The 20,332-nt window shown below is 36.6% G+C and overlaps 1 protein-coding gene across 21 annotated transcripts in view; it reads left to right on the forward strand.

The window, feature by feature from the left end:
* RASAL2 (RAS protein activator like 2) overlaps window positions 1–20,332 on the forward strand; it is a 389,304-nt gene that overhangs the window by 335,057 nt on the left and 33,915 nt on the right. For 11 of the 21 annotated variants that reach the window (XM_074022720.1, XM_005540084.5, XM_065530237.2 and 8 more), the window contains 7 exons: window positions 1,090–1,234; window positions 7,105–7,249; window positions 7,918–8,154; window positions 9,926–10,127; window positions 12,196–12,374; window positions 13,155–14,016; window positions 20,085–20,219. In XM_074022720.1, the coding sequence (XP_073878821.1) occupies window positions 1,090–1,234; window positions 7,105–7,249; window positions 7,918–8,154; window positions 9,926–10,127; window positions 12,196–12,374; window positions 13,155–14,016; window positions 20,085–20,219 (1,905 nt within the window). Of the gene's footprint in view, window positions 1–1,089; window positions 1,235–7,104; window positions 7,250–7,917; window positions 8,155–9,925; window positions 10,128–12,174; window positions 12,375–13,154; window positions 14,017–20,084; window positions 20,220–20,332 lie in introns of all 21 variants that reach the window. The other 10 variants (XM_005540081.5, XM_005540082.5, XM_065530266.1 and 7 more) reach the window with 1 other exon arrangement.

The raw sequence follows: 20,332 nt of genomic DNA on the forward strand, positions 1-20,332 counted from the left end.
ACTCTGTTATACTGTTAAACTGCCCCAGAGTAAGTCCCATTGACATTTAAAATGCTTAATTTTAAAGTAAAAGTAAATCAGCATATTCCTCCTATTTTGGCATTTGCAGCCCTTGAAATATCCAATAATTATATAGCATTCAAAATATACGATGTTATCACATTTCAAACTGAACAACCAGTATTGAGCTTTACAAGAAGTTATTTAAGACTGTTGAGGAATGAAGCAGCTGTTTCTTTGCACCTTTATTTCCCCTTATGCTGTCCTTCTGGTTGGATGGATGGGCGGGCAGACAGAAAGATAGCCTAGACAGTGACTTCAAGTGATGAGTTCAGTAGACTCTACATTGACACTGTGGACCGATTTGTAGCTATTATATATTGAACACCTAATATATGCCAGAAACTGTTAGGTACTGGAGATATGGTGGTAAACAAAAACAGAAACTGGTTTTCTGGGGAAAATAAATATTAATCAAGTAATTACAGAAATAAATAAGATTACAGTGAGAACTGCAGAGGATAAAAAGAGAGATGATACTATGAAATGGAGCAAGTGCAGCTCACTAATGGAGTTCAGGGGCAATGTTGGTCAGGGACGCCTTCACTGAGGAAATGATGTGTGAATTAAAATCCAAAGGATCCCAGGAATGAGCTACATGATAGTAGGGGTGGAAGCAAGGGTGGGAGCAGAGCAGAACTGAAAACAGTATTTGGGGGGGAAAAAAAAGGCTTTTTGGTAAATAGAGAACATTCTGTGTGTTAGAAAGGGCTTGGTGTATTAAAGGACCTAAAAAGAAAAGGTACAAGTCTTGAAAGGTAGACAGAAACCAGAAAATATAGGGACTTGTAGACTACATTGAGAATTATGGCCTTTATCAAAAGTGCAATGGAAAATCTTTGAGGAAATTTTAAATGTAGGGGTAGTAACACCTAAGATTTTATCCTGATTGCTTTTTTTCCTTTCAGATGAATCTGATAGCTTTAGTTTTAAAGCAACATTTCCAGGATGTCTGATATTTCAGCAGTCTCTTCTAATGTATATTATTTATTCAGTTGCTTTCTGCCTTATTGAACATTATTCTACCAGGATTTTCTGACTGACTTGGTGATGTCTGAGGTGGATCGTTGTGGAGAACATGATGTCTTGATCTTCAGAGAGAACACTATTGCCACCAAATCCATTGAGGAGTACCTCAAGTTGGTGGGACAACAGTATCTTCATGACGCACTGGGTATGAAAGAGAAAAACATCTATTTTCTTTTCTTTACCTTTCGATTTTAAGTTATTTCACCCCCATGAGACAAATGAATTGAGCTCAAATTCTGCATGTTATTTAGTTCTAGTTGACTCAGGTGTTAAGGTTTGAATCGTGGCCATAAGAAGTCTCTGCAGTACTCACCAGTGGAGAAATAACAATAAATGTAGAAACAGAAACCCTGTCAGCATACACTGCTACTCCGGGTCCCCAGCCTCATGATTCCAGGATGCACAGTAATATCAGCAGTGTCCATTGATAGATCTGAGATGGTCTGTTTTCCCCAAAGTGTTGGGTGTTTATATGCTGATGATATTACCTAGGCTTGAGAGTGTTACCCTGACATTTGTTATCATGCATGCAAAACTCTAATCAAAAGTGAAGAAAGTCTTGCCACTTCCCACAACTCCCCCACAAATTTCTGCCTTTGAGGTTTCTAGAATTTTTAACATAACTAATTTTTGTCCAATCAGTAGCTCTTGCTGACTAGGCTACACACTTGCAGTTCCAGATTTGGTCGTGAAATTGAGGCATTAACCACTAGAGTAAGGCACTGTGCTGGTCACTTTAATATACATCCCGATAGAGCAGATGTGAGTTCCTTGAAGAAACTAGCCCTTTGTTTTACCTCCATATCCCCACTACCTGCACAGACTGTTGAGCAGCACTGTCCAATAGAAATATAATATGACCCATGTGTGAGTAATTTTATTTATTTTTATTTTTTGAGTAATTTTAAATTTTCTAGTAGTCACAGTATTAAAAAGGATGAAGAGAAACAGGTGAAATTGATAACATAATTCGTTTGACCCAGTATATCCAAATACTATTTAATGGCTTAAAAGAATAAAAGTTATTAATTAGGTGTTTTACTTTTTTATTCTTTTTGAAAATCAGTGTGTATTTCACATGTATCACACATTTTAATTTGCATAAACCATTTCTAATGCTCAACAGCCACGTGTGACTATCAAGAGTAGAAAGTAAAAATATGTTGAATGATTGGAGAGATTTTTACCCTCAAGGAGTTTGCAATAGTGTAAATTACTATTTGTAAATAGTAAGTGTAAATAGTAATAGTAAATGTCTCAAAAAGAGACATTCTGTGTTCTTGCAAAGAATTTTTAAAAATTGAATCCAGCTGATAGAATTGTCAAACTTTCTGTGTGAAATGCATTTATGTTAGTATGTAGTTTGAAGAATAGAAAGGTTAAAAATAGACATTGAGCAAGAGCAGATAAGATAAGAAGTAGCATGGGGAAAAGGACACATGAACAAAAAGACATAGAGGTGAAACAGAACCAGGAATGTGTGGAATAAAACCATTTAGCTAGAAAAAGACATGAAAGAAACATGTGAACAATAAACAAAAAGATTAAACAATAATTAGAACCAGTTTGTGAATACCTCAAATGCCTGGGTGAAGATTTAAAGTTTACAGTAATCATTGGAGAGCCACTGAAAGTTTTGAGCAGGGTGTTTTCAGTGGAATTAACTTAGCAGACTAAGACGAGTTGTATCCAGGCATGGTGGCTCACGTCTGTAGTCCCAGCTACTTGGGAGGCCAAGGTAAGAGGATTGCTTGAGCCCAGGAGTTCGAGGCTGCAGTGAGCTATGTTCACATCACTGCCCTCCAGCCTGGGTGACAGAGAAAGACCTTGTCTTTAAAAAAAAGGTGAAGAAAGCCTACTGAAAGCCAATCAATTAAGAAGCCATTGTAGGCTGGGTGCGGTGGCTCACGCTTGTAATCCCAACACTTTAGGAGGCCAAGGTAGGCGGATCACCCAAGGTCAGGAGTTCGAGACCAGCCTGGCCAACATGCTGAAACCCCATCTCTACTAAAAATACAAAAATTAGCCAGGCATGGTGGTGGGCACCTGTAATTCCAACTACTAAAGAGGCTGAGGCAGAAGAATTGCTTGAACCAGAGAGGTGGAGGTTGCCGTAAGCCAAGATTATGCCATTGCACTCCAGCCTGGGAGACAAGAGCAAAACTCCTTCTCAAAAAAAAAAAAAAAGCCATTGTAATAAGAAAGAATGAGACTCTGAATGAGGGTAATCACGCAAGTAAGAATAGAGAAGAAGATGGATATGAGAAATAGTAAGGTTGAACTGATGGAACTTGGCAAATTTTTCAGTTTGTAGGAAGGAAGGAGGGAACAAATATTACAGAGAATTGTGGGGTTTTGTGAGTGACTAGGGGGATGACTAGATTCTTAACAGGAATAGAAACCACAGAAGTAGTAGGCGTGAAACAGGGGAAATTACATATATATTCAATTTGAAGTTCTAGTAGGAAATCTCAGGGGTTTTAGATAGGAAATCTAAGATACCTGTCTAGCTGGCTGTTGGAAATTTGAGACTAATTTACGGACGTGGAGAGGTTAAATGAAGCTGCAAGATTACCAGAGCAGGAAGAGAACCGGGCCAAGGATAGATCTTAGAGTGCACCTGGGTTTATGGTGTAGAATGAAGAAGAGGAATCAGAGAAGTGATCAGAGAAAGAGAGAGCATCCAAAAAGAAAGAAAACAGGAAAATACTGAGTCCTAGACACCAATAGAGAAGAAAGCATCAATAGAAAATTATGGAAGGTAAAGAAAAAGAATGGATATTGCATTTGGCACTTTAAATATCACTGCTGGTCGCTCACACTGGTTTCAGGAGGAGAGGAGCCAGGCTGTAAGGAATAGAGTGAGTCGCCATTCAAGAAACAGGATCAGTGTGTTTACATGAAGCAGACACATTATAGTAGCTACTACAATTAGTTTCTGCTCTGAAGTAGATTTTTTGTCTTCCTGTTTATCGTCATATTTTTTCTCTAATCATATAGACATTAAGAATGGTATAAAGAGCTTAAGAAAAGTACAAAGAAGTTTATAGTGTCATTTACATAAAGAGCTTATTACAGTCATAAATTATATCTCATGATTTGCTTTAATGATTTGTGTTTTGTTATAAAAGTCCACCAAAAAACAAAAAAGCATCTCAAACCGTATTCTCCATTCTATGGAGATAGGAGTGAATATTTATTGACTACCTGCTTCTTTGAAATCAAATATTCGTATTTGAAAATTCAGTCTGCTAAACAGAATTTCTGAATGAAATAATTTCCAAAACGAAAAGTGGGTACCAGTCCTTTGATAGGACAGTGAATGATTAAATGGCCGATAGGCTCAATGAGGCATGAAAATTAATTCAGTGGATATGGGAAGAAATTCAAGTAACCCCTCAGAAATCTCTGTAATAATATTTATAATCCAAGAGCAAGGGCCACAGTAGTAAAAATGGCTGCTGCTTCTAAGAGCATAAACAGAATTAATTGGTAAGCTTCTTCAGGACAGGGGCTGTATTGTCTTCTCATTAAAGTTTTGCTATATTTCATATACTTTGGGCAGAAAATAGATGCTGTTTCCAGACTGCTTGAAGAATTTTCAGAGAGAATTGATTTTAAAAGGTGCCAGTAATATTGTACAATATCTGTCTGCTTCTTAGCCAGTCCTTATCTTAATTAAAGCGTTACTCTTTCTGCACAGACTCTGCATTGTTTAGACTTAAATCTTCCATCTGTTATCCTATTTTACCTTTCCATTTGAAATCAGATTGCACCTTGGTATCCTGTGACACACAGGAAATACTATCTGTGAGATATACAAAAGAAAGCCCTGAGAAGACCTGATTTCCACTTTTAGCAATGGAGGCAAATTCCTTTCAGCAGTAATATGTCCATCCTTGTTGACTTATTCCTACATGTGTAATTTTTATGCTAGATAATAATGACTTAATGATTTACATAGAAAATACGTCATAGAACATTCTGGGCACAAACTTAACATGTAAACAACATAACAAGCACCCCCTTTGGCTCTGGTTTTTTTCAAATGCAAGAAGGCAAACAAGTGGGTTTTTTAATCTCTCTTGGTAATTTTGATCAGTTAAGCACCTTCTAGTTACAAATCAATAAAAGCCTCTCCTTTCAATATGGTACATTCTACATGTTCAAACACTGGTTATTGTTTCAACAGTTAAAGTATTATTTTTCTATTTTGGAGCATTTTAAATATGTAATAATCAGGGACAAAAACTTTTTATGCTGGTACTATAGACAATTAATTTACTTCTGGTCCCTGGAGTTATCTATCTGGCGCTTTTCTTGAAGAATTAAAAATATTGTTAATATTCATGTTTTTTATTAATATTAGTATTTTTCCCTTGAATACATATAACCTAAAAGAAGTCACTAAACAGAATATTTAGGATACAGGTGTAGAGTTTGGCCAGTTTTTACATGGGATATTTGACACTGATTTCTTAGTTTTAAATTTAGGTACTCTTTAAATGAAGTTCATTTGTGGAAACATAGCTCAGGAGACATAGAGAACATATTGAATACATATCTTGTGAGAATTGGTAACATTTTTAAAAGCCTCTTATTAGTTTTGGCCATTTCACTTGACAAAAAATTATTCAAAAGTTGCATGATTTTTACATTAAAATACTTTTTGTATGGTGCTCCTACTAAGAGCCAGGTGCCATATTACATGCTTTCCATGCATTATGTCTGTTCTTCACCACAGCTCTGCAGGATGTTTACTATTAACACTGTTTTACAAATAAGACAGCTGAAACTCAGACTAATTAAGTGACTTTTCCAAGGCCCACAGTCAGTGTGTCTGACCTCAGTGCCTTTAATTTTTCTGTGCACCACTTTCCTTTCTGTATACCACATTGTTTCCTGTTCTCTAAGCATTTTTCCTCAAAATTATCACTTCTCATCCCCTGTCACAGGTATTTTTAAAAGCTTTCATTTATCTAAAAACTAACTGCTTTGATAGAAATGCTCTTTCTGCTGCTGCTGCTGCTACTTAGTTTTGCAGGCATTATTGTTCACTTTCATGAAGTCTGTTATAACTAGCCTGAACCTCAAGTAATAAACGCATATTTAGGAGAATCTTTGAAAGATCCACTCCTCTTTCATAAAGACCTATAAAAAACCAAGAATACATACTGCCATCTCTGATAAATATTTATTGAGCACCTGTAACATTTTGGGAGCTATTCAGAAGAGTCAAGATTTGAACATGAATAAAACCTAGTACCTAATCTCCAAAGGTATTCATCCTAGAAATGAAACAAACACAAACAATATGAAATACGAAGTAGTCGAAGATATACAAGCTATGGTGTGTACTAGAGGATAAACAGGTAAGGTAGGAATTTGTTCTTTCAGGGAATAGTGGGTGTATCTTTCTAGAACATAGGCCATATGAACAGGGCTTCTAAACTAAATTTATATGGAAAAGCATATACAGATTATGTAAGGAGATCTGCTGTAATATTGTGCAGTGTTGAATGACTGTCTCCGTTACAAGAGGTAAGCATAGAGAACCTTACTTGCATCTGTATTTGGCACCAACATTAGCACTTAAAACCTTCAGTGGACTATTCAATCAAGCTTGGGTCATTTGTTCTTCTGCAATAACAATAATAGTCCCCTAAGTAGAGCGAGCCTTAAAACAAATAACGAGTTTATGACTAATTAAACATATATTTAGTTTAATACATTTTTTTAGTAGTATCATTACCATTTTTATAAATACTATGACGATGATGTTAGTGATTGCTGTTATTCCACTTCCAGGATAAGAAAAATAAACATGGTATGTAGGATGTGACAACTCTTGGGTTCCAAAGCAATGAGGCTTCATGGGCCATCTTTTGTGCCCTCCCTGTCAGATCTAGAAAAGAATTCCCCATTATACATTTTAGGACAGAAATCATAAGTCCTTTTATTATATTCAGGAAGACACTGTTTATAGCTATATTTTCATCTTCTCTCTTCTAATAGGGGAGTTTATCAAAGCTTTGTATGAGTCAGATGAGAACTGTGAAGTGGATCCCAGCAAATGTTCATCTAGTGAACTGATAGACCATCAGAGCAACCTGAAAATGTGCTGTGAGCTGGCTTTCTGCAAGATCATCAACTCTTACTGGTGAGCTTATCTCATCCTCTGCCTGTGGAACATCTTTTCATGTAAAAGTCATCACAATGTTAACAATTATTTTACAACCAAAGGGGAGGGTCTTGGAGAGAAATTGAAAGTTTCCCGAATACAGTCCCATCTAAAATTGAAATCTCCATTGTAAGCAGAAGTACTTTTTAACTGGCTATCTACATAAATATAATCTCTCCCCAGAATATTAGTACTATAGCCTCTAATACCAAAAGTATTTCTTTTTATTTCTAAAATATTTACTAGTGTTGAACAGATGTGTTCATGAATTTTGATCATTGCACTAACTCTAGCAATTGGTGAAACTTTGGAAGATTTTTGATGAACAGTCTTTAGAGAGACTATGGTGAGTTATACTAAACCAGATGGTTTAGTCAGGAGCCTCATGCCATTTTCCCACTTTGCAAAACTAAATTTAAACTAATCCAGAGTTTTGTAGCCTTGGGTTTCCAGTCTCCATCTGGCCTCTGTGAATTTTTCCACCGCCTCTCAGCCATGAATCAGGTAAAACCTCATCCCAGAATTTCTACTAGGTCCTCCTCACAGCCTGACTCTTAAGCAGAGATATGTTGGATCAGGGTGGAATCACTTGTGCTTTGGGTTCTGGTACTGTGTTTAGAGGTTTTGGTACTTTTTTCCTTCCCTAGTGTTTTCCCTCGTGAGTTGAAAGAAGTGTTTGCATCATGGAAGCAGCAGTGCCTGAACCGTGGCAAGCAAGACATCAGCGAGAGGCTCATCAGTGCCTCATTATTTCTCCGTTTTTTGTGTCCAGCCATTATGTCTCCCAGTCTTTTCAACCTTATGCAGGAGTATCCTGATGACCGCACATCTCGGACTCTAACTCTTATTGCCAAGGTCATTCAGAACCTGGCCAACTTTGCCAAGTAGGTGATACTATTGTAACCACTTTAAAAACACAGTTTAAAAAATACTCGAAGCCTAAAATTTGGATGAGGGTTGGGAACCTCATCACTCATGTTACCAGATTTTCACTGTGATATTAATAAATATAGCAAAAAATTGGAAACAAGTTAAATAATCACTTCGTAGAGGAGTGGTTAAGTAACCTATGATACATGCATTCAATGGAATATTTGCAGGTACTACAAGCTGCTTACAAAGACTATCCAATAATATAGAGCATTAAGAGAAAATTAAATTAAAAGTGCTGATAAAAATGCTTTAGTAGGGAAAAAAAGGGCAGAATAAAAAGTGGTATGTATACTGTTACCCCAGCAATATGAATCTAACTATAAAAAAAGTTGGGAAGAAAAGACAAATTATGTGGTTACATTGTCTTAAGACAATTATCCTGACCACTTCAAAAAAGACAATTTTATGAAAAATGCAAAAGATGGAGGGGGGCTGTTCTAGATTAAAAGAGATCGAATGCAGTACTTGAAACTTATTTGGATCTTAAGTTGGAAAAAATATATGTCCTTTTGGGGGCAATGAGTGGAATTTAAATATAGACTGTAGATAAGATAATTCGTGAATAGTGTTTTTAAAAGTTTTAGTGTGATAATGGCATTGGTTTATGTAAGAGATATTCCTTATTCTGAAGAAATGGACACTAAACTATTTAGAGGTGATGTCTGCAACTTGGTTTAAAATGGTTCCAGAAAGGAAAAAAAAAAAATCTGTATAGAAAGAGAGGGTGTGAAAGCAAACTTGGCAAAAATAACAGTTGGTTAATGTAGATGAAAGGCATATGGGTATTCATTGTATATTCTTTCAACTTTTCTGTAGGTTTAAAATTTTTCAAAAGAAAATTAGGAGAAAACAGTTGGGAAGGAAATGTACTAAAATATAAACAGCAGATATATTTGGGTAGCTTGAATGAGACATCCACACTTTTTTCTTTCTACTTTTCATTGTTTCAAACTTTTTTCAGTAAGTTTATGTTATTTTTATAATTTATAGAAAATAAGTTAAAGAAATGTCTGGGAAGGAATTCACATTTACAAAATTGACCAAGATTTATTCAATATTGATGCTTAAAAACAAGTTTCTATTAGCAATGTATTGAAGAAGAAAAAAACGAGCAGATTGTTTTCTAGTATAAATAGTGGCTTTTTAGAGGTGTACTATTTTAATTTTGTATAATTTATATATAAGCCAATGCAGAAATACACATATTTATCCATATTTGAGCTAAAAAATATTTATATTTTATTTTGGAACAGGTTTTATGGACTTAAACTAGGCCCTGAAGATAGGTAGAATCTAGATAGGCAAAGGAAAGAAGTTTTTCTCTAGTGCAAGTAAATAGCATGGGCAAAAGCTTGGAGAAGACAAAAATGTATAATATATTTGGGAGACTTTGAAGAAACTAGCAGTATTGAAGGTTTGTACTGGTGAGCATTTGGTAGGTAAGTGAGGCCTATATTACAGAGAAATTCAAATACCAGAAGTAAAAAAAAAAAAAAAAGAGGTTTGGCTTTACCCTTTAGAGAATAGAAAGCTATTCAAAGCATTGGAATATTAAAGTGATATTAAGAAAGTATGTTATAGCATTTATTACTTATAGATAATAAATTAGTCATTCCCTCCACAAAATTAAAAAAAAATGTCATAATTCTGTGTAAAGTCAAAGCAAAATGATCATCTCTCTCTTGAATATGTTCTTTCTCATTTTCTCATCCTCTACTTCAGGTTTGGTAACAAAGAGGAATACATGGCATTCATGAATGATTTTTTAGAACATGAATGGGGTGGAATGAAGCGCTTTCTTTTGGAGATCTCTAATCCAGACACCATCTCAAACACCCCAGGCTTTGATGGTTACATTGATCTGGGCCGAGAGCTTTCAGTTTTGCATTCCTTACTGTGGGAAGTAGTTTCCCAACTTGATAAGGTAAAGTAGGTTGACGGAAGATAGAGACTTTAATGTACCTGAATTCTGGAAAGTACCTATGGAGTGATAGCACTCACTCTTTCTGCTAATTGAAAGCAACCTTTTACCCTAGAAATCTGAGAGTGGTCATCATTTCTGAGTAACATATGGGACCGACAACCATGAAATTCTAGAAAACCATGACATTATTAATATATGTTTTTAATATTTATCTGAATTAATGGAGTATATTTCTCTAAATTTATATATACAGAGTGCATATCTGAAAACTTTATTAGAAACTAATATATTGGTATATACAGCCTTATGCATGTCTAACAGGATAAGATGAAACCTCATATAGTAACTTCTAATAAAAGTATAGATTTAGCTAAGAAAGTACTAGGTTTATCATGTTTTAAGTAACTTTACCCATGAAACAAATTTTTTTACTATACAAGTCATAGAGTTTCATATAATTATTAGTGCTAAAAATCACTGTTTTTTTCTTTACAGATGTGAATTAAGAATACAGAAAACAATTATTTTTAATCATTTGTTTGCTAAGAATTTTATTATGTACCGTATTAATAAGTAAATATACACCATGCCAATCATTTTCTTCCTTATGGAATTTAACAAAAAGGAATAGATTTGGTAGTAAAAAATAGTCTAATAGACTTTGGCTAGGCTTATTACAATAATTATTTATTGATGTTTTTGTTTGCTACAGGCATTTTATAAATATGTGTGGTGGTATGTTAGAATAACTTCAAAAGACAGTTATTTTTCTGTGATAATGATTTGTTTTCCTCTATTTTCCTATCAATAAAAGTGATATACCAGTAAAATTTGAAGGGGAATAAAACGTATTAACAAAGGCCATTTTGCTGAGGAAACATAAGTGGTAGTGTGTCCTCCAATGCTTAAAACATTTGGGAAACAGTAAACTCTTCCTTATTCTCGAGGACCTTTTTTCACTTTTAGAAATGCTAGCTAGAGTTTTAAGTTGCAACTATGCCAAAGGTAAATCCTTTTCATATGAATCATAGCCCAACATTGTTGAGCAAGTAAAGGCATTGGTGGCATCTATACCTGTTTGAGTAGGGTAAAAGAGTCTGTTGATTGTTGAGAAGGCAGAGACCCAAAGGCAGCTATGTCAAACTGACTGACAGTTGAAGGGGACCCCTAAGACCCCATGAGAGTAAGAATTCCCTAAAGAAAAAAATGATTGAAATGGATAAAGCAAGTATTAAAGAGTTAGTCTTTGTTGAATAACTGCATCTCAGTGGGATGCAGGTTCAGTTTTCCTGTGAAATGGGCTTGGTTTATTCAGGATCAAGGTCTTTTTAACGCACTTTGCTGTGTAAATACACTTTCTCCTTTTTAATCTGTGTTTGGTCCTGGGAACCAGGAATACATCTAGACATATCTCATAGAGAAAGTTTACCTGATTTTATTGTTAAATTAACAACAAAAATTGTCTTTCTGATGGAAACTCAGTTGGCAGTGGGTCGGGATTCCCGAGATTGACTGGGATAGTGGATGGCAGTATCATCTGTGTGCCCTGCAGTACTCTGGATTCCTGAATGCAGCACCTTCTTATATGTTGGCATGCATTTCTTTTCTCACATGATCCCTTTTCTTTGAAAGTTTATCATACTAGCTGATCCTCTGGTCTTGAAGTTCTTTTGGTTAGAAGGAATTTGGTTCTTCCTCTACCCTCCCCCACCTTGATCTACTAGCCTCCCAGAGATTTAGTTTGCTTCGCATGTCTATTTTAGTTGGAATGGCATTAGTTTGGTAGTTTTGAGCATGTCTTTTAATTTTTATTTGCATAATCCTGATTTCAATTTCCTTTCTTTCCTCGATGTCTGCTGCACCCTGTTTCGCCTCCTCCATTCATCTCGACGCCATGGTTCTGCTGCTCCATAACAATGCATTATGAACCTGCCACTCCCATATGCAAATACCTACCCTTCCCTCCAACCTGCACCCCTCCATCAATGGCCATCGTTGTGCCAAAAACAATCTATGGTGGATGTCGCAATGCTTATTATCCAATTAGGGTGAAAATTCCTTCCTACAGGCGACCGTGGCAAAATTGGGGCCTCTCCCTCGTGTTCTTGCTGATATTACCAAGTCATTGACTAATCCTACGCCAATACAACAGCAACTGAGACGCTTCACTGAACATAACTCCAGTCCAAATGTCAGTGGAAGCCTCTCCTCTGGGCTGCAGAAAATATTTGAAGACCCCACTGACAGGTATGAAAGAGAGGACGTGACCAATATCTCAGAGAAATATAATGTTCAGATTTAGCAGAAGTATATTCAACCTGTTTTTTGAATTTACAAGTTTAAAATTATGAGCAATTGAAGACTCATCTGACCTGAGAGCAGTTCAATTATTTGTCATTATAATGCACAAGATCTGGGATAACTTATTTTCTAGAATGGTAGTATAGAGAGTTATAATATATTCCCCAGCATATTTTTAAAATTTCTGTCTTGCTTAGTGGAAGACCAAAGGCTTTATGAAATTCATGTTTCTATACGTTATAGCATTCAAAAACCATGGAGAACCTCGGTGAAAACCATTTTATAGCTGGCTATGTCAGCTGGACAGGTAGATACAATGTTGATGCTTAGACTGTGTTATGGATTGGCAAGATTTGTGCCTTTAGCAGGGACCTTGCAGTTGTGTACTTAGAACTTCTCTTGAAGGTTTAGATAAGTAAGTATGAATTGGAATATTTCAGGAAGGTTTAAAACCTAACTAGGAAATTATTGGAATCCTGGTTAAAACTGAAGACAGTGATGGGTTGGTATCTACAGTGTTATTCTCTACTTTTGGGGAAAAAGTAAAAATGCTGGATTTTATTCTAACAATTGTAATAATTCCCTAATTATATAAAATCTGAGTTTCCAAAGAAATGTATGTATCCACATAAGAACCTTCAGAGGAGTTCACATGCCTGAATTGAGGCATCTTAGCCATGTTGAAGTTGTCTCAAGAGAAATTAAGTGTCCTTTCCTTTTCTACAGTGATTTGCATAAACTAAAATCTCCAAGCCAGGACAACACAGACAGCTACTTCAGAGGGAAAACATTATTGCTGGTTCAGCAAGCCTCCTCTCAGAGCATGACTTATTCTGAAAAGGATGAAAGGGAAAGTAGCCTTCCTAATGGTCGGAGCGTCTCCCTCATGGACCTCCAGGACACTCATGCTGCTCAAGTGGAGCATGCATCTGTCATGCTTGATGTGCCTATACGCTTGACCGGAAGCCAGCTTTCCATAACCCAGGTGGCCAGCATCAAACAGCTGCGGGAAACCCAGAGCACTCCCCAAAGTGCACCCCAAGTGAGAAGGCCCCTGCACCCAGCCTTGAACCAGCCAGGTGGCCTTCAGCCCTTGTCATTCCAGAACCCTGTCTATCACCTCAATAACCCAATTCCAGCAATGCCAAAGGCCTCTATAGATTCCAGTTTGGAGAACCTAAGCACTGCCAGTTCCAGAAGCCAAAGTAACAGTGAAGACTTCAAGCTTAGTGGACCCAGCAATAGCAGCATGGAAGATTTCACTAAACGTAGCACTCAGAGTGAGGACTTCTCCAGGCGGCACACTGTGCCAGACAGACACATACCTCTTGCTTTGCCACGACAAAATAGTACTGGGCAGGCCCAGATCCGAAAAGTGGACCAGGGTGGGTTAGGTGCCCGAGCCAAAGCCCCACCATCCCTGCCACATAGTGCTTCCTTACGTAGCACCGGGAGCATGTCAGTGGCGTCCGCAGCCCTGGTGGCCGAACCTGTGCAGAATGGGAGCCGGTCCCGGCAGCAGTCCTCTTCCTCCAGAGAGAGCCCTGTTCCCAAAGTGAGAGCAATCCAGAGACAACAGACACAGCAGGTAGGCACGAGTGCTGAAGGGGCGTGGCTTCTACTTGGTCCATCTGTTTCTTTGGTTCTTTATACGTAAATCATTGGGAAATCCTATTGTTAACAATATTTCCACTTAAAAGCAACCTTTAAATGGAAAGAGGAAAGGAAAATTTGGGGAAGCTTCTGCCTAAGTGAGACTGCAGAATGAAGTTTGACTCATTACCCTTAAAAGTCTAACAAACACGCAGGGGCCCCCTTCTCTTCAAGCAGCAGAGCTACTACCTCAGTTTACACTTAGAACAAATCGGTGATGTTGAATGAATAATTAGATACTTAAAATCTGTAGGCAAAACCAACTATTATTTTGGGAATCTGAAAATTAATCCCTCTTAATTTTTTTTCTTAAGCTTCCAGAATAAAGGTTTGCATTCTGAGCCAAGAGTTTAATGTGACTGCTCTCCATTCCATCCCTCAACTCTCTCTGGAAATACAAAGTCCCATGTGCCTTTTCCTGGAAATGGCTAGAAAAATAAACACTTGAACACATAGAGAGTCAAGGTAAAGGAAAGATTAAAAAGATAGAAGCACAGGGCCGGGCGCGGTGGCTCAAGCCTGTAATCCCAGCACTTTGGGAGGCCGAGACGGGTGGATCACGAGGTCAGGAGATCGAGACCATCCTGGTGAACATGGTGAAACCCCGTCTCTACTAAAAAATACAAAAAACTAGCCGGGCGAGGTGGCGGCGCCTGTAGTCCCAGCTACTCGGGAGGCTGAGGCAGGAGAATGGCGTGAACCCGGAAGGCGGAGCTTGCAGTGAGCTGAGATCCGGCCACTGCAACTCCAGCCCGGGAGACAGAGCGAGACTCCGTCTCAAAAAAAAAAAAAAAAAAAAAAAAAAAAAAGATAGAAGCACAGGTGGAAAAGGAAGTATTCTGAACATTTGCAGATCCCTTACATTTCTATTTACATGGACAAGCCCAGCTAACATCACATCCAATCATAATATAAGATTTTCTGATTTTTTTCTTGACAAATAAAAAGCTTTGCCCAGAAATTAATCATTTCTTCCTTACATATTACATTTTGAAGCATCAATACATATTTTTCCCTTTGAAACAAACTACTGTTAAATATATATATACACATTCATGTAATTTTTCATATATATAATATATATCTTTTTATATCTTTCATCTAAAAAGATTTTTCTCCTGAAAAAGCATTGTGTTAATTGAATTTTTTTTGAAACCTAATGATAGTACTAGAAAGTTTGAGATTAAAAGAGTTCTATGACAAATCCTTTTATGCAGCAAAATAACTGGGGAGGGAGACTGCAATAAAATCCTAATTTGTATCTGTAATATATTTGCATTTTTACAGTTTAGGCACTTACTGATATGGCTGCGTCTGCCTCCAGTCTGCTATGATCAGAGCCCCTTACACCTACTTTGATTTTTTTAATTGGATTATTTATAGAATCCTTGGATACAGAAATAGAAGAAGGGATGAAAAGCATGACTAACAAACTGTTTCTGGAAGCAGACTTCCTGGGCTAAACCTCCTACTTGGTCATTTTTTACTGAGTAATAAAGTTTTTCTACAGTCTTAAATTTTTCATTTTTATTTTGTTATATTTCCCAAAGATTTGATTTAGTAAGCATTTGTATTTGAAGAAAAGGAAAAATACGTATCTTTTATATGTATCATATGTATTTTTTATACATAAATGTGTGTGTATATATAAACATAAAATGTATGTGTTAGGAGGCTATCAGTCATGCCCACCTTATTGTGAAGTAGTTTCCTCCCATCACTTTTGTGCTAGACTCTAGTTGAGATCAACTACTTTCAGAAAATTAAGGTGTTCATTGGGTGGAGAAAGGAAAAATACATAATTTTAGAAATCAGAATACTGTGTAGAAGCACATATCTACTCAGGGACTTAAAGCAGCACAAGGGCACTGAAGATAAGGTTAGTGAAGGGCATGAGATCTGGCAGAGAGGGACAGGACAGGAAAAGTGTCCTCCACCTGCTTTTCAAAAGTGTGCTTGGGCCCAGCCCTGTACAGAAAAGGAAAATAAAGATTCTTTTTTTTATTCTGCTTACCCTTTCCTTCTGTATCATGGAGTCCTCTGTGACTCCATGAAGGCCCATGACTCAGGCTGATTGTTTATTAATATTATAAATTACATAGCCTTTTTTGTGGTCATCTGGAGCCAATTGTCATTTATAACATTTTTTCTTTAGGAAAATGTAATAGCTATCACATAAGCACATAATAAATGTTTCTGTGGGTTATAAATAGAGGACTGCCTGGATGGATGGGAGGTGGGAAATGCATACAGTCTCCAAACAACCAATATAAAAATTAGTTTTTGTGTCACAGCCATTAATGAGTCACATATATATTTTTTGGCATGAAGTGGGGTACAGGCACAGTGAGATGTCCAGGTACAGCTTTGAATATTAATCTTAGTTTATACTTTTGCTGGTGGTGCCACTGTCATATCAGTTGAAGCATAAATCACTTTATTTTGATTGTTCAAGTTTCTTTTTTTTTTTCCTACACTGGCTTTTGGTTCATTGTTTTGAACTTACATCGTTAGTTTTTTGTTTTTTGTTTTTTTTCAAAACAGAGTCTTGCTCTGTTGCCTAGGCTGGAGTGCAGTGGTGCGATCTCAGCTCACTGTAACCTCCGCCTCCCGGGTTCAAGCAATTCTCCTGTCTCAGCCTCCTGAGTAGCTGGGATTACAGGTGCCCGCCCCTACGCCTGGCTAATTTTTGTATTTTTAGTAGTGGCAGAGTTTCACCACATTGGCCAGCTTGGTCTCGAACTCCTGACCTCAAGTGATCCACCTGCCTTGGCCTCCCAAAGTGCTGGGATTACAGGCATGAGCCACCACGCCTGGCATAGTTTTTTATTTCTTATCTTTCTGTTTCTTACTTGCTTTGTTCATCTCACTCCCATGAAGCCTCTGAAGTTCTATATAATCAGCACATTTTTAAGGCAAATTCCTTTACATATTTTAATTGCAAATTGTGTTGGGGAATTCTCTCCCAGAAACTAGAGGATTTCTTTGTGGGGATTGTTCTGTAGGTGGCTGTAATTATCAGTAGCTTTGTGCCTGCAAATTCCATTTATATCTCAGCAAAAAGTAGTGGCCATTGTCTGCACAGTAACTGGCTTCGGTCTTCTACGTCTAATGAGTAGGAAGGAAATAAAATCCTGGTGAAAAAATTTACAGATAAATTTTTTTTCAAGAAACTGTCTTAATTTTTTAACCCATTTCAGCCTCTGTTTGGATTGCTTTTTTCTTATTTTCCTCTCTATTTTGTTTTTTATGTATCATGTACTTTGTACAAATAATAGACTTTTTGTATAATATATGAGTCATTCAGATTTATCATGTACCCTAATCTTAGAAATTTGAATTTGAAGAGACCTTTTAAAATAGATAATTGACAAGTCTATTAATATGATGCTGCAGTTTTCACATTTGGATTTGTTGAGCTGTCTCCTAACCAACCTCTTCAAGAACTCCCAAAGTTTATGGATTAATTTAATCAGCCCTTTCTTTGGTATTGATAGCAGAAATTCGTTTATAGGAATCCGACTATTTCACACTCTGAAGCTGAAACCAATTGGTCTTGTTTATATCTAGTAAATACTAGCAAGGACCAAGGAACTGGCCTCAGCATAGCCAGGCTGTGACTAATTGTAGTCTCAGTGAAACTGCTGCGTCAGGCTCTTTTGCCCTAAAGCATTACTGTTTTTCCAGGGAGACCCTATGCAGCTTTATCTCAAAGGGAAGATATTCCTAATGGGAATTCCTGCTGTATAGCTCTATAGATGATTGTTAAAAGGATATTATCTGTTGTTTAGATTTTGTTGTTTTTGTTTCGTTATCTTTGATGATCATGTTGAAAGTGGATATAAATTCTCTTTCTAAGGCTATTCCTAGGCAAGATGGGATCTGAACCACTTACCTCCTCCCTCAATTTCTTGGACTATAAACTAGAGATATTTTTTGCTGTTTATCCGGCTTATAAGGAGATGGAACAATCATTGAAAAGAATCCTTTGGTGCCCTTCCAAAGGATTAGGGGAAAAACAGAGAATATTCTCTTAGTAATAAATTATATTTTAGTAATTAATTCTAAAGATAATCCAGAATAATAAATGAATAATATTTTATTGAGTATCTGTTGTGCATTTAACTAGTCAGTATCATTTAAAAGAACTGTATGATATGATGCCCATTAGATTGACTAATTGGAAAATAAGAGCAACACTTATAAGACCAAGAATATATAAAAGATAGTATATAGTTTTTTCATTTGAAGAACATATTACAACAAAAAAAAATCATGAAACAAAAATCACCTCTGTTTCCTTTCAATCCAGCACAATAACTATTTTTTATTTATTCAATATTTCTAGCCTTTTTACAATTTTGTGAAGACTTTATCATTAATAGAAGGAATAGTTAGGATTGATCTATTTTGTCACTTTTATTTTTATTATTTTGACCACCTACTGTATGCCAAGGAAAGTGCTAGGATATATTAGGAAGTGGCTGAAAATAAGATTTGACCAATAAAATAGTAGAAATTTCTAGAAGTTCATTCACAATTGCTTAGTGTGTGCATGTCTATTTATATAAACTGTGCACATCCATCCTCAGACATGAAGCTATTTTTATTGATATATATCAGTAATCTGTAAATCAGCTAAACCAGATCCTTCTTCACATCTTTAAGAAATGTCCCTGTGTTACTTTTGCATGTGCAAGTTTTAAAGTCTCTCCCAACCCATCTCTGATAACCTTTTAGTCTCTGCAGTCAGTTTTTTAATCTGGTCTTCCTCACTCTCCAGTTTATCAAAATACCCCTTCTTTTAAAATATTTATTTAGAGTTTAACTGAGTTCTATTTCAGAATGATATAAAGATCCTTAAGATGTAATAGCTGTGATGGGAGAGAAAATGCCCTTCAATTATGAAATTATAGAATTCTGGTCCTCAAAATGCAAATCCCTCTATTTAATTATAAAAGGCTAACTCACATGCCAAGTTTTGCACTCTCTCTGTAGCTTACTCTCTCTTTCTGAGGCAGGACAGATGGGGAAAAAATTGTGTGTTTCCATCATTGTTTGTGGGGAAAGTACTAATGTTCAGTAGCCTAATATAAATTGTAATATCTAGTGCCAGTTTTTGAAACATAAATATAGTAATGACTGACATCTAACCTCTCTGTAGCACTCTGAAGTTTCCAAAGAGTTTTCATATATATTGTCTTATCCTCACAGCTCCCTATGAGATGATCGAGATAGGTGGTAGTGACAGTGTTGGTATCTCTATTCAGTAGATTAGGAAAATAGACTACCCAGTATCCATCGTTTTGATCCTGTATTCAAGAAATTTTCCAGTATAAGGACCTTTGAGTGGTCTTAATCCATCATGAAGTCAGTGTTCTGTAAAGATAACCAGCATCACTTGTCCTTCTTTTTCTCTAAATCATTAATATGAAAACTAAGTAGATTGGTGCAAAAGTAATTGTGGGTTTTGCCATTTAACCCATAATTACTTTTGCACCAACCTAATATTTGCCATTCTGATTATAAATGGGCACTTTGTGAGTTTGTTTAGCACTAATCAGTTTTTTGGTTTCTGATTGTGTCTAGGCTAAACAGATGTTTTGACCATCAGGTTATGCTTTCTTCCTGTTATTTTATCATCAATAGACTTTTATGGTAGAGGTCATTTATTAATTTCAGCAGGCAATTTGTTACCTACCAGTATTTGCACCACTGGGCAAATTAACAATTTTAAGGCTTTGACTTTCTTTAGAGGGAGAATAAGGATGCCTTTTGGATATGTTATATACAACTTTCTATTCAGAATGGTTTGCACTTATATAAATGTATATTCTCTTTCCCTACCCCTAGCCTTGGCATTAGTAAAATAATACTTAAAGCTAAGAGCATTAATTAGAAAACTGAGAGATCACAGTTAACATCTTCCAAGAATAGCTGTTTGTGAAACATAGCACATGGGTGAGCTGTTAGGGGAAATGCTAATAACTGTTTCTGATGCAGGTTCAGTCACCTGTGGACTCTGCCACAATGTCCCCAGTAGAGAGGACAGCAGCCTGGGTTCTGAACAATGGGCAGTATGAAGAGGATGTGGAAGAAACTGAGCAAAATCAAGATGAAGCCAAGCATGCTGAGAAGGTAGAACCTAGTCTGCTTCATTGACTTACTGATCCCAAAATGGCAGGCCTCTAAAAGGATTATCTAGCTAAGAACATAAACTCCTCCCACCCCCATCTTCACCTCTACCCCTT

This window comes from Macaca fascicularis, chromosome 1 (assembly GCF_037993035.2).
Source record: "Macaca fascicularis isolate 582-1 chromosome 1, T2T-MFA8v1.1".
Classification (NCBI taxonomy): domain Eukaryota; kingdom Metazoa; phylum Chordata; class Mammalia; order Primates; family Cercopithecidae; genus Macaca; species Macaca fascicularis.